The sequence below is a fragment of the Chiloscyllium plagiosum genome, unplaced genomic scaffold (genome assembly GCF_037043375.1).
Source record: "Chiloscyllium plagiosum isolate Xiang-an unplaced genomic scaffold, Cpla_swu_hap1 HiC_scaffold_7, whole genome shotgun sequence".
Lineage (NCBI taxonomy): Eukaryota > Metazoa > Chordata > Chondrichthyes > Orectolobiformes > Hemiscylliidae > Chiloscyllium > Chiloscyllium plagiosum.
In genome coordinates this window covers 72,692,705-72,708,131 of record NW_028270145.1, presented here as the reverse complement: position 1 = coordinate 72,708,131, position 15,427 = coordinate 72,692,705, and the positions used below count along the sequence as shown (strand labels likewise).

Here is a 15,427-nt window from a genome sequence, read left to right as displayed (position 1 = left end):
TGAGGGAACACTTCCTTCATATATTTTTGGCAGAAGAAAATTATTATTCATTTTATTTGTTTTACAACCCCAAGGAGATAGTCTTTTAAGTCATATTTTCATGCAGGGAATTGTTCGAAACAATAGGAACCACACCTCTCCCAATATGGCAAACTAGCCAATCAGGCTCCCTCATGCTGCAAAATATGAATGTAATCATTATAATATGTGGTAGTCACTCCCTCTGAATATTATTCTCTCATGAGATCTTAAGCTTTTTTTGAAAGTATGTGGAGCCTTATCTCTCTGATATTAAAAGAATGAAATGGGGAAAATGAACATTAATGTAATCGATTCTATTCTTCTCACTGAAGTATAGGATTAGTACTAGAGATTATTTTAGAATTTCATTCCTTGTTAAACAATAACCATAACAGCTATTGTGATTGTAATGAGGTCAGCCAGATGGACCTCTCAGAATATGCATTGCCAGATTGGCACTGTTAATCTAGTCCAATCATGCAGTCATGGCTGACAGATAAGAAAAAGACTGTCTCCTCTGTTTTTGGCTACACTTCAGTCCCACGCTCCTGATCTTTGGGCACCCGGTACGGAGGAAGGAGGGCAGGTCTGAAGACCTCCTCGTGGGTCTGCTCCTGGGCCTGGCCAAACTGGCCATCAACAGGTCCAGGCAGCGGGCCGTGGAGGAGGTCGTTAAGGCCGACTGCCTGCCCCTCTTCCGCGGTTACGTTAGGGCCCGGGTGTCCTTGGAGAAGGAGCACGCGGTGTCGACCAACACCCTGGAGTTGTTCAGGGAGAGGTGGGTGCCGCAGGGAGTGGAGTGCATTATTTCTCCCTCCAATTCTATTTTGATTTAGTCCCTACCCTCCCCTTCACTGTTTTGATCACACAGCACTGCCCTTTGATGTGAAGGGCAGTGTTTGTCACTGGCCACCCGGGTGTTAAAAAAAAAAGACTGTCACCCCTGCCCGGACGGAATTTCACATTGGCCCCAAGGTCCAGTACTTCCCGCAGGAGCCTGTGCTCCACAACCTGAGCCGCCTCCGAAATTTTAATTTTGTTTCGTTTAAGGAGGTGAACAGAAGAGCCCTGTATAGGCTACTGCTGCACACCGTCCACCTCTTCTCCCTCATCCACCGTCCGGACACGCCTTGGCGTGCCCATTTGCCATCGGGCGGTGGGGATCCCCAGTGGAGGGCTCTCTACGCGGGAGTCCTCCCCCTTTCTCTCGGGGATCTGGGGTGGAGGGTGCTGCACGCAGCAGTCCCCTGCAACCGCAAGTTGCGGTGGTTCACGGACTCCCAGCCCAACTGCTTGTTCTGTGGTGCTGTGGAGTCCGTGGACCACGTCTATATTGGGTGTGGGCGTTTGCACTCCCTTTTTGATTTCCTTAAAAACCTTCTCCTCTGTTTTTGGCTGCACTTCAGTCCCACGCTCCTGATCTTTGGGCACCCGGTACGGAGGAAGGAGGGCAGGTCTGAAGACCTCCTCGTGGGTCTGCTCCTGGGCCTGGCCAAACTGGCCATTAACAGGTCCAGGCAGCGGGCCGAGGAGGGGGTCGTTAGGGCCGACTGCCTGCCCCTCTTCCGCGGTTACGTTAGAGCCCGGGTGTCCTTGGAGAAGGAGCACGCGGCGTCGACCAACACCCTGGAGTTGTTCAGGGAGAGGTGGGCGCCGCAGGGAGTGGAGTGCATCATTTCTCCCTCCAACTCTATTTTGATTTAGTCCCTACTCACCCCTTCACTGTTTTGATCACACAGCACTGCCCTTTGATGTGAAGGGCAGTGTTTGTCACTGGCCACCCGGGTGTTTTCCTATCTTCCTGGTGGTGGAAATTGAATAAAGATTGGTGCACTTTGTGTCTTCCACTGTGTCTCCCACCTGCACACACACACCATGGGTGCTGGGGATAAAATAAGCACTACCGCACTTAGGTGGTAGTGTGGGGGTTAAAAAAGAAAGGGGAAAAAAGAAAAGAAAAAGACTGTCACCCCTGCCCGGACGGAATTTCACATTGGCCCCAAGGTCCAGTACTTCCCGCGGGAGCCTGTGCTCCACAACCTGAGCCGCCTCCGAAATTTTAATTTTGTTTCGTTTAAGGAGGTGAAAAGAAGAGCCCTGTATAGGCTGCTGCTGCACACCGTCCACCTCTTCTCCCTCATCCACCGTCCGGACACGCCTTGGCGTGCCCATTTGCCACCGGGCAGTGGGGATCCCCAGTGGAGGGCTCTCTACGCGGGAGTCCTCCCCCTTTCTCTCGGGGATCTGGGGTGGTGGGTGCTGCACGCAGCAGTCCCCTGCAACCACAGATTGCGGTGGTTCACGAACTCCCAGCCCAACTGCTTGTTCTGTGGCGCTGTGGAGTCCGTGGACCACGTCTATATTGGGTGTGGGCGTTTGCACTCCCTTTTTGATTTCCTTAAAAACCTTCTCCTCTGTTTTTGGGTGCACTTCAGTCCCACGCTCCTGATCTTTGGGCACCCGGTACGGAGGAAGGAGGGCAGGTCTGAAGACCTCCTCGTGGGTCTGCTCCTGGGCCTGGCCAAACTGGCCATCAACAGGTCCAGGCAGCGGGCCGTGGAGGGGGTCGTTAGGGCCGACTGCCTGCCCCTCTTCCGCGGTTACGTTAGGGCCCGGGTGTCCTTGGAGAAGGAGCGCGCAGTGTCGACCAACACCCTGGAGTTGTTCAGGGAGAGGTGGGCGCCGCAGGGAGTGGAGTGCATTATTTCTCCCTCCAACTCTATTTTGATTTAGTCCCTACCCTCCCCTTCACTGTTTTGATCACACAGCACTGCCCTTTGATGTGAAGGGCAGTGTTTGTCACTGGCCACCTGGGTGTTTTCCTATCTTCCTGGCGGTGGAATTTGAATAAAGATTCGTGCACTTTGTGTCTTTCACTGTGTCTCACACCTGCACACACACACCATGGGTGCTGGGGAACAAAATAAGCACTACCGCACTTAGGTGGTAGTGTGGGGGTTAAATAAAATAGAAAAGGAAAAAAAAATGGGGGATTACTTAGGTGGTAGTGTGGGGGTTAAATAAAAAAATAAACAGGGGTTGGCACCAACACCCTGGAGTTGTTCAGGGAGAGGTGGGCGCCGCAGGGAGTGGAGTGCATCATTTCTCCCTCCAACTCTATTTAAAAAAAGAAAGAGAAAAAAAAGAAAAAGACTGTCTACGTTAGGGCCCGGGTGTCCTTGTCAAAGGAGCACGCGGTGTCCACCAACACCCTGGAGTTGTTCAGGGAGAGGTGGGCGCCGCAGGGAGTGGAGTGCACCATTTCTCCCTCCAACTCTATTTTGATTTAGTCCCCGGCCTCCCCTTCACTGTTTTGATCACATAGCACTGCCCTTTGATGTGAAGGGCAGTGTTTGTCTATCTTCCTGGTGGTGGAAATTGAATAAAGATTCGTGCACTTTGTGTCTTTCACTGTGTCTCACACCTGCACACACACACTATGGGTGCTGGGGAAAAAATAAGCACTACCGCGGTTAGGCGGTAGTGTGGGGGGAAAAAAAAGAAAAAAAAAGAGAAAAAAAAAAGAGCTTGTCTCACACCTGCACACACACACCATGGGTGCTGGGGATAAAATAAGCACTACCACGATTAGGGGGTAGTGTAGGGGGGTTAGAAAAAGAAGAAAAAAGAAAAGGACTGTGGAAATTGAATAAAGATTCATGCACTTTGTGTCTTTCACTGTGTCTCACACCTGCACACACACACCATGGGTGCTGGAGGAAAAAATAAGCACTACCGCGGTTAGGCGGTAATGTCGGGGTTAAAAGAAAAAGAAAGGAAAAAAAAAGAAAAATAAATAAATAGGACATTCACACAGCATTGCCCATTAAGAAAAAAAGATAAACAGCAATGTGAAGGGCAGTGTTTGTCACTGGCCACTCGGGTAAAAAAAAGAAAAGGACTGTGGAAATTGAATAAAGATTCGTACACCTTGTGTCTCACACCTGCACACATACACCATGGGTGCTGGGGGAAAAAATAAGCACTACCGCAGTTAGGCAGTAGTGTGGGAGTTATTAAAAAAAACAGGAGACAAGGGCACTGAAAAAAAAGGACTGTCTCTGTTCACTCTGAGAGCAAAAACAAGCAGGGCTGTCAGATATCCCATTCATTCTGAGAGCTGAAGTAAAAAAAAGAAAAAAAAAGGACTGTCAGATGTCCTGTTCATACTGGGGGAGCTGGATCTGTGTCAAGGACTCTCCATGTTTGAATAAATGTTGACTTGGTGAAAGGATACTGGATTCTGTTAAGTTATTTCAAAAACATTTCATATTTTTAGAGTCATAGAAATGTACAGCACAGAAATAGATCCTTTGGTCCAACTCGTCCATGCTGACCAGATATCCAAACCTAATCTAGTTCCATTTGCCAACACCTGGTCCATATCCCTCTAAACCCTTCCTATTCATATACTCATCCAGATGCCTTTTAAATGCTGCAATTACACCACTCCCCCTCGCAGCTCATTCCATACATGCACATCTCTCTGCTTGCCCTTTTATATCCTTCCCCTTTCACTCTAAACCTATGCCCTCTAGGTCTGGACTCCCCGACCCCAGGGAAAAGACTTTGTCTATTTATCCTATCCATGCCCCACATAATTTTGTAAACCTCTATAAGGTCACCCCTCAGCCTCCGATGCTCCAGGAAAGTGTGTGTGTGTGTGTGTGTGTGTGTGCGCGTGCGTGCGTGTGTGTGGTTGGTGTCAGGTGCTCTTTGAGACTGTTAACTTTGGAAACGATTGTGTTCAAAAGGTACCTAAATGCCTTGAACTCTCTATAGTCTTCAACCTGCCGAGCACTGTCAAAAAATGACTGTATTTTTATGAATGTGTTGTTTTTTTCAATAGTGGGGTCTGCAATAGCACTGTTTGTTACTCCAATGTGGATACTCAATGAGTTGGCATGGCAGGTAAGGGGGAGGGAAAGATGGTGAGTGGAACTAAGCACTAAGATATCAGATGTGTATGAGGAGCACTGGGATAGGTATGGGGCATTGACTAGCATAGCAGATATATGGAGCTGTGGAAGAGGGTAGAGGGCATATAGGTTAGCATATATATGGGAGTAAGAAGGATAAGCAGGGATAAGGGCTGGGAAAAGATTTTATATCTTTCCTCTTTCGGAGTAAGGTATTCCTTTAAATCTGGTGTTGGGACATCTTTGGTCAAGATAAGACACACTTTGGATTATTGCAAAATGTATGCTGGAGTTAAAAAGTGCATAAATTCATTGGAATAACCAAAACCTATTTTCAAATTTCTTCAAACATGTTTTTAAAGGGTACTAGGTAATTCAAACTGTCTGTTCCCACAATCATTACAGGAGTTGCGCTGCAGTGATTGATTTCTATATCATTTTCATTTTGGGGTGCCTTGTGAGGGAGGATTTTGATGGATAGCTCCAACTGTTCATGGAATAGAAATGTTTCTCTACATATGGGATGAAGTAATTAGGCACTGAAGTGAAATGTTTATTTTCATGAGAGATTAGTTGAAGGAGTATTGATTTTTTTCCCCAATAATGGAAACATCAATAGACACAGTCAGCATTCCCCCAAGTCTTGCAAATGGTGGATACTTAATGAGTTGTCATGGAGAAGAAAGGGCAAATGTTGGTGGGGAGAGATTATGATTTGGTATTGTGTCTATGAAGGGCCTTGGCGATGTTTAGAGGCGGAGAGTCCTGCAAGGGATATGAGGAATCATGGGGGATGGGCAGATGTTTTATGCTTCTAGGAAAAAGTGATGCTGGAGATCAGAGCTGAAAAATGTGTTGCTGGAAAAGCGCAGCAGGTCAGGCAGCATCCAAGGAGCAGGAGAATCGATGTTTCGGGCATAAGCCTTTCGAGATGTGGCTGTGGTAGCGAGTCTGTTTGAGGACGTGGCTGAAGAGCTTCAGGGCAGAGGAGATGACCTGGGGAGTGCAGTGAGAGAGGGACTCACTGAAATCCTTGTAGAGGGAGGAAGAGAGCTTCTTCAAGGAAGGCATCCTTGCTTATGCTCGAAACGTCGATTCTCCTGCTCCTTGGATGCTGCCTGACCTGCTACACTTTTCCAGCAACACATTTTTCATGTTTTATTCTTCATCTTCTATACTTCCATCACAGTATTAGAGCCCAGAGGTAGGATTTCCACCCATCCCATCTTGGGAATTGGTATGTTTGTAGCCTTCTAGATTATCCAGCCCAACTCTAAGTCAACCTGCACTCCCCATCCCTGGGCCAAAAATGGGAATATCTGGAAGGTCAGGTTTGCAGACCTGGGATTTCTGCCTGCTCTGTGCATCTGACCTGCGAGCGAAAGTCAGGGCCTGCATTTCAATTGTTTAAAGTCTGCTTCCTCAAATAAGATTCTTTTCAATGTGTTAGATAAATTTACCCAGTTATTTCTGGTGGATTGTGATCTAAAGAGTGGTCTTTAGTTTATCACTATCAGAAAGCACTCTAAACTGAATAATACCGAGCAACAACCTGTACAGTAAATGGCAATCAGTTAGGGATTTTACTATTTAGCAGGTCCTCGACTTTAAAAACATAACAGTAAAAAAAGGATTGATTTAATAGAGAATGATTTTAACAAATTTGTTTAGTGGTGGTCTGCGATTATCATGTTTTCTGAATGAGAAAGAAACCTAATGAATTAGTTAAATAGTGAAATTGTCTGTGTAAGAAGAAGCATATTCATTCTAAAAAGGTATATTTAATATTGTCCTTTCCTGATATAATGAAAAACAATGCTCTCAGATATAGAATGATACTGCTATTTGTTCTGTAGTTGTTAAATCACTAAAATGCTATGTTATATTAACAAAGACAGCTTACATTATCAGAGCTAACACTCAATTCTATTTCATACTTACTTTGTGTACCAGCCAGTTGCTGGGGATTTCAGGACGACCTCTGTCCCTTAATACAATGTCCCTCATGCTTTCAACACATGCATGATCACGAACTTTTGATCCAAAAGGCGATTCATAACTTTTTACCTCTGTAAGATTATTAAAGACATATTATTTTCAATGTATTTTTTAATTCACTTGCTGGACTTGGGTGTTGCATGCTAGGCCAGCATTCATTGCCTGTCCTTATTTGCCCTTGAGAAGGTAGTGGCAAGCTACTTTCTTGAACTGCTGCAGTCCAAATGCTGTATATTGACCCATAATGCCCTTAGGGAGAAAATTATATATAATTGTTGTGGTTCTGTTCGCCGAGCTGGAAGTTTTTGTTGCAAACGTTTCATCCCCTGGCTAGGCGACATCATCAGTGCTTGGGAGCCTCCTGCGAAGCGCTTCTTTGATGTTTCCTCCGGTGTTTATAGTGGTCTGTCCCTGCCGCTTCCGGTTGTCAGTTTCAGCTGTCCACTGTAGTGGTTGGTATATTGGGTCCAGGTCGATGTGTTTGTTGATGGAGTTTGTGGATGAATGCCATGCCTCTAGGAATTCCCTGGCTGTTCTCTGTCTGGCTTGCCCTATGATAGTAGTGTTGTCCCAGTCGAATTCATGTTGCTTGTTGTCTGCGTGTGTGGCTACTAAGGATAGTTGGTCGTGTCGTTTCGTGGCTAGTTGATGTTCATGTATGCGGATTGTTAGCTGTCTTCCTGTTTGTCCTATAAAACAGGACAAACAGGAAGACAGCTAACAATCCGCATACATGAACATCAACTAGCCACGAAACGACACGACCAGCTATCCTTAGTAGCCACACACTAAGATGACAAGCAACATGAGTTCGACTGGGACAACACTACTATCATAGGGCAAGCCAGACAGAGAACAGCCAGGGAATTCCTAGAGGCATGGCATTCATCCACAAACTCCATCAACAAACACATCGACCTGGACCCAATATACCAACCACTACAGCGGACAGCTGAAACTGACAACCAGAAGCGGCAGGGACAGACCACTATAAACACCGGAGGAAACATCAAAGAAGCGCTTCGCAGGAGGCTCCCAAGCACTGATGATGTCGCCTAGCCAGGGGACGAAACGTTTGCAACAAAAACTTCCAGCTCGGCGAACAGAACCACAACAACGAGCACCCGAGCTACAAATCTTCGCACAAACTTTGAATTATATATAATTTTAATTCTAACACTTCAACATTCAGACATGTTGGATGTTCCTATGTTTTAGCAAAACATATTTATTGTAAAACACAGCAGGACATTGTATTATAATTAAGAGTGCCATATTAGTCATCAGTAATTAAAATATTAAGCTTAAGCAGCTGGGTAAGTTTAACTGCTTGATAGACATTATGATGGTAATTTTCACTTCCACCAATGGGGCAATAAAGTGGATGAGTGGAGTGTTTATTTGGTTTAGAACCTGTGACTTCATTCAGAGTTTTACCTTCAAAATGATGATAGCCAATGTCCCTTCCAATTCATTATTTAAAAATAAAAAAAGACAACATTTTCAGTCTCCTCAGCAAATTCTGTAGCCCCTTGCTCAATTTGTATCTGACTACCTTCCTTAACCCCCACATTGTAAAAGTGATGTGATTGCACTAGAGAGGATACAGAGGGATTTACCAGGAAGTCATTTGGACTGGAGAGTTTTTAAAATTAGTTTATGGGGTATGGACATAGCTGGCGAGCCAGCATTTATAGCCCACCTAGTGGCGCTTGAGAAGGTGGTGGTGAGCTTCCTTCTAAAACTGCTGTAGGTCAACCCACAAAGCTCTTAGGGAGGGAATTCCAGGATTTTGACCCAATGACAGTGAAGAAACAATGATATATTTTCAAGTCAGGGTGGTGAGTGGCTTGGAGGGAAATTTGAAGGTGGTGGTATTGCCATGTATTTGCTGCCCTTGTCCATCTAGATGAAGTGGTTGGCGGTTTAGAAGGTGCTGTCTAAGGATGTTTGGTGAATTTCTGCAGTGCACCTTATAGATAGTACACACTGCTGATACTGAACATCAGCAGTGAAGGGAATGGATGCTCGTGGATGTAATGCCAAACAATTGAGCTGCTTTGCCCTGGATAGTGTCAAGCTTCTTGAGTATTATTGAAGCTACAATTATCCAGGCAAGTGGGGAATATTCCATCACACTCCTTGCAGATGGTGGGCAGGCTCTGGGGAGTAAGGAGATGAGTTACTGACTACATTCCTAGTTTCTGACCTGCACTTGTAGCCACTGTGTTTATGCAATGAGTCCAGTTGCATTTTTGGTTAAAAATAAGCCCCAAGAAGTTAATAGTGGGGATTCAGTGATGGTAATACCATTGAATGTCAAGGGGCAGTAGTCAGATTGTCTTATTGGTAATGGAAATAACCTGCCATTTGACAGCCCAAGCCTGGATATTGTCCATAACTTACTGCATTTGAACATGTTCAGTATCTGAGGAGTTGTGAATGGTGCTGAACATTGTGCAATCATTGGCAAACATCCCCACTTCTGACATTATGAAGGTCATTAGTGATGCAGCTGAAGATGGCTGGGCCTAGGACAATACCCCGAGGAACTCCTGCAGAGATGTCCTGGAGTTGAGATCTCAATAACCGCAGTCATTTTCCTATGTGCCCGATATGTCTCCCATCAGCAGGGAGTTTGCTCCTGACACCCATTGATTCCAGTTTTACTAGGGCTCCTTGATGTCACACGTGGTTGAATGCAGCCTTGATGACAAGGGTTGTCACTCTCACCTCACCTCTGGAATTCAGCTCTTTTGTCCATATATGAACCAAGACTGTGATGCGGTCAGGAGCTGAATGGCCATAGTGGAACCCAAACCAGGCATCACTGAGCAAGTTATACTGAGCAGGTGCTGCTTGCTAGCACTCTGTTGACGCCTTCCATCACCTTACGAATTATTGAAACTAGACTGGTGTGGGCGGTAGTTGACTCATTTGGATTTGTCCCGGTTTTTTGTGTACAGGACACACCTGGGCAATTTTCCACATTGTAGGGTAGATGCCAATGTTGTAACTGTGCTGAAGGAGCTTGGCTAGGGAAGTGGCAGGTTCTGGAGCAAAAGCCTTCAGTATTATTGCTGGAATTTTAATAGGGCCCATAGCTTTTCCAGTATCCAGTGTCTCCAACCATTTCTTAATATCATGTGGAGTGAATCAAATTGGGTGAAGACTGGTATCTGTGATGCTGGGAACCACTAGAGGAGGATGAGATAGATCATCCACTCAACACTTCTGGCTGAGTATTGCCTGAAAATTTTCAGGCTTAGCTTTTGCACTAATGTGCTGGGCTCTTCCATCATTGACAATGGGGATGTTTGTGAAGTCTTCTCCTCCAGTGTGTTGTTTAATTGTTCACCATCATTCTTGATGGGATGTGGCAGGATGGCAGAGCTTAGATTTAATCCAGTGGCTGTGGGATCGCTTAGCTTTGTCTATCATTTGCTGCTTATGCAGTTTGGCTTGCTGGTAGTCCTGTTTGGTAGCTTCAGCAGGTTGACTCTTCATTCTTAGGTGTGCCTGGTTCTGCTCCTGGCATTCCCTCTTATACTCTGAATCAAAGCAAGGTTGAGCCCCTGATTTGATGGTAAGGGTTGAGTGGGGGAATCTGCCAGGATACAAGGTTACAGATCAAAGGGCAATGAAGAGCAGTTGTACTGTTGTTGATGACCTGCAATCTTGAGTTTCTAGGTCTGTATGAAGTCTGTCCCATTTAGCATGGTAATAATGCCACACAACACAATGGGGAATACTCTCAATGTGAAGGAGAGACTTCAGCTCCACAAGGACTGTACGGTGGTCACTCTTACCAATATTCTTGGTAAGGATGTATGTCATGTATGTTTCTCTCCTTTGTTGGCTCCCTCACTGCTGCAGACCCAGTCTAGGAGCTCTGTCCTTAAGGATCCAACCAGCTAAATCAGTAGTGCTACTGCCGAGCCACTCTCGGTGATGGACGTTGGAAACCCCACCAAGAGTACATTTTACATCTTTGTTACCCTTGATTCCAACTCCAAATGTTGTTCATCATGGAGGAATACTGATTCATCAGCTGAAGAACCAAGGAATAAGGACCAGGAGTAAGGAATTCAACTGTTCATGTCAATCAGCATGTAACATGATCATGGCTTATCCTGGTCTCAAATCTACTTTCCTGCCTGCTCCTCATTGCCATTTATCCTGGTTTTCATCAGAATCTTCTGCCTCCTTTGTGTTCTGGGATTGTAAGTTCCACAGATTCACAATCCTCTGAGAGAAGTAGTTTCTCCTCATCTCAGTTTTGAACCTACCTCCACTTACTCTATATTTATGACCTCTTGTTCTAGACTGTCCCACAATGGGGAACATCTGTTCAACATTTGCCTTATCAATCCCCTGCAGCAATTTATAAACCTCAAGGTACCATCCAGGAAGGATGATACTTGGTAATCAACAGGAGATTTCCTTGCCTGTGTTTAACCTGAAGCCATGAGAGTTTATCGGGTCCACCATCAACGTTGAGGAAGCCTGGGGCAGCTCCCTTCCAACTGTGTACCACTGTGCTGCCACACTCGCTGAGTCTGTCCAGCCAGTGGGACAGCACATGTCCAGGGATAGTGGTATCTGGGGCATTGTCTGTAATGTGTGATTCTGTGAATATGACTATGTCAGGCTGTTGCTTTACTAGTCTTTGAGACAGCTCTCGATTCCCATGTGTTAGTAAGGAGGACTTTGCAGGGTTGACAGGGTTAATTTCTTTTTCCTTTATCATGTGATGCATTGTGCAAGGGAGCCTTCATTTTGAGGGCTAAGTGTGGGTGAGTTAAGGGAAGACATCAACATTTAATTGTTCAACAAGTTTGTACAAATTAAATTGCATTATGATCATTCTGAAATACAAGGCTAGTGGCTTTTTTTTTGTTTTCTGCATTGCTGGTTAATTTTAAACATAAGTTGCTTGCTATTTGCGAAAGTATTAGCTTGGGAGGATGGACATCTGGAAATTTGAAAGATCAATAGTTGTCAGCTCTTAAAGAAGTGTGGAAAATAAGGAACAGATTGAGTCTGTTGTTACTAAAGCTTCTAGAAAAATAAAACTGTCCAGTGGAAAATGAGTTCATTGTTGATTCTGAACATTAATAAGATTGCAGACGAAGGATTTTGGCTCGCGTTCTAAAATGGTTGTTCTTCCAAATCTGGCCAGATATACTGTAGTCAATGTTTGTAAAATTTTAAATTATCTTTTGCCATAACTTTATTGAGAACCTATTAAGTAGGACTATGATACCACAACCTTCAACATCCATCACTCACGATTAATTATCATAAATAATAGCCATTTGCCCAAGCATCTGTGAATCCATCTCCTACCATAATGATTAATCTCCCATTGTTTATTGCTTAGCTAGTAATAAATTTACTACTGCTGGGCTTTTGATGGATACAGTATTTTCTAAAATATTTAGTAAAATGTGATGTCTTTTGATAAGCTACTGCATATTAGGCTACTTAATAAGAGCCCATGGTGCCAGGGCAATATGTTAGCATGGTTAAAGGATTGGCTATCTAAAGAAGACAGGTTTAAGCTCTTCCCGATATTTCCTGGATGGAATCTTTTAACTAGTGGTGTCATAGGGATCAGTGTTGGGCCACAATGATTTACTATATATTAATATCTTGAATGTATGTACTATTGCCAAGTTTGCCCACGACATGAAATAGATGAGAAGGCAATTGATAAGAATGACACATACAGTCTGCAGAGGGATACAGACAGCTTAAGTGAATTGACAAAAACTTGGTAGTTGAAGTATAACGTAGGGAAATGTGAGGTTGTGCACTTTAGCAGGAAGAATAAAGGCACCGAATAGTACTTAAATGGAGAAAGACTGCTGAAAGATATGGAGAAAACAGATTTAGAAGTCCTCATCCATGAATCACTAAAAGCTAGAATCCAAGTTCAGCAAGTAATAGTAATAGGACAGGCAAATGGAATGTTGGCCTTTCTTTCAAAGGAGATGGAGTATAAAAGTAGGGATATTTGCTAAAACTATAAAAGGCATCAGTCAGACCACAGCTGAAATACTGTGGACAGTTTTGGGCCCTAATGTAAGGAAAGATATAGTCACATTGGAGACAGTCCAAGGAAAATTCACTTGGCTGACACAAGTTTTGGAAGGATTGCCTTCTGAAAAAAGGTTGAATAGAGTGGGTCTGTATTTGTTAGAATAAAGAAGAAATGAAAGGCGACCTTATTGAAACATGCAAGTTTCTTAGAGGACTTCACAGGGTAGATGTGGAAAGATGGTTTCCCCACATGGAGAGTCTAGGATCAGAAGGCATAATCTCAGCATAAGGGGTCACACCTCTAAAGCAGAGGTGAGGAGGCATTTCTTCTCTGAGTCTGGTGAACCTGTGGAATTCTTTAAAGTAGAGGGCTATTAAAGCTGGGCCATTAAGTATATACGAGGCTGAAATGGAGTTTTTAAATAAGTAAGGCTCTGAAATAAGATAGGGAAGTGGAGTTGAGGATTATTTGATCAGTCATGATCTCATCGAATAGTAGAGCAGATACAATGGACTGAATGATCTTTTGCTCTTACATTTTATGGCTGGAGCAGATTCATCGTATCCTCATTTTTTGGTGTGTTTCTATCCATGAACATTTAGGAAATATACAAAATAAAATGTTTAGTAAGCAAAACAGTTCTGATGATGATCCTTGAGCAATGTAATTGTATATAATGTAGAATTTTAAATGGTGTAGAATTTCCCATAGACATAAATTAGGTATCAGAATCAAAAAACTAAATTACAAATTATAATTTTCAAAAACTCGAGCTAACTTTATATTTAAGTATGAAAGAAGTTAAATATAGTTTAATACAATGAGAAATCATAGTGGCTAATAATTGTGTTTATTACTTATATACCATTTTGCACAAGAAATACAGCTTTACGTTACTATGCTGTTCTAACATTATATTGCCTAGAGATGTCACCAAAGAGCTGCAGCACCTCCCATTCATTTGTAGTTAGGTATAAATAACTTGGCATGACAATGGGATCCAGCTGGATCCAATACATTGGCAGAGCAATATGGTCACACCAGTCTGAATGAGTCTGCTCTCATTTGGTCTCAGAAGCTTAGCAAACTCAGGCCAAGTTAGTACTTGGATGGGAGATCACCTGGGATTACTAGCTGCAGGAAAGCATGCCCTCTTGTGGTGCAATGGTAGTGCTTAGCCCTGCACTGAGAGGCCTGGGTTCAACTCCCACCTGCTTCAGAGGTGTGTAATAACATCTATCAACAAGTTGGTTAGAAAAATAACATATGTTAACTAAATAATGACTAGCTAAAAGACATGGTTATGGTGATTTTGGTGGAGGAAAGGATGCTCAGTTGTGTGAGATATCACTTCAGGGTAGATATTTTTAAAAAGGGGCTAGTTACTACTTGGGAGTCATTAGCAAAGAAGCATGTAGTGCTTTTGATGCCTTTAGAGAGTAGTGAATACTGCAGGAGATACAGTGCCTTATTTCTCCATCCAATTCCATGTTGATTTAGTCCCTGATCCACTTCCACTTTTGATGGTTTGCACTGTCGATAATGGACTTTGCTTGTAAATATTGAATTGACGATACAGGTTAAAAAAAAACAAAAATAAATCACAGTGGTTTTGGTGGTGGGAAGGTCCCTCAGCTGTGTGTGATAACACTTCTGGGTATAAAAAAAGGGAACTAACCAGCAGTTAATAGTATTCACAAAAATTCACGGGAATTTGGTGTGGCGAACATCATTCTGTAATGTGTGATAACACTTCTGGATATGGAATAAATAAAAGGACTAGTCACATGTTGCAACATTGGTATTTGCATAATAAGATTCCATGTTAATAATACTTAAATTAACATTAACTACACAGGCCTTTCTAGTATAATGCAACAGTTGGGTTCCTCTGCAACCTTGCACCGTAGAAAATCGTGCTGTGGAAAACTACAATTGAAAATTACACTGTAGAAGAATGCAATAAAAAATTGCTTTACTCTTTCAATAGAAATTTTGTGTTATCCAAACAGCATTCACAACTCATCAATTGCGTTAATAGCCGATGCGTGTTGACAAAGCATGCGTATACCACAATGACCTGCATCATCACTTACTACTTAAGGAAAGAACTGATTAATATTGTTTGAAAACTGTCTCAAATTTGGCTGCAGTAGGATAGGAATATTTAATTGGAAATCTAATCAATCAAAGCTACTTGTTCTTTACGATCCAACTTTTTCTGTGGGTTATTTCCTTTCAGTCTTTCCTGGAATGAGAACAGCAGTGTTTGTCAGAACAGTTTGTAAGAAGTGGAGTAGCATTTTTACTTATTTGAGGTGGAAATTTGTGGTAGCAGATTAGCCACCCATTGTATGTCCCACCTGATTTTATTTTCCATTGATTTTTGGAAAATAAATAAAAACCTCAATCTCAGGATGTTAACAAGTTAAATAGCATACAA

General features: G+C 43.4%; 1 protein-coding gene across 3 annotated transcripts in view; it reads right to left on the bottom strand.

The window, feature by feature from the left end:
• The window catches only part of tgfbr2l (transforming growth factor beta receptor-like), a 105,918-nt gene that overhangs the window by 5,496 nt on the left and 84,995 nt on the right, over positions 1-15,427 (bottom strand). For 2 of the 3 annotated variants that reach the window (XM_087989184.1, XM_043693969.2), the window contains one exon: positions 6,882-7,009. In XM_087989184.1, coding sequence (XP_087845310.1) covers positions 6,882-7,009 — 128 coding nt within the window. Of the gene's footprint in view, positions 1-6,881; positions 7,010-13,734; positions 15,233-15,427 lie in introns of those variants that run through there. The other variant, XM_043693970.2, reaches the window with a different exon arrangement.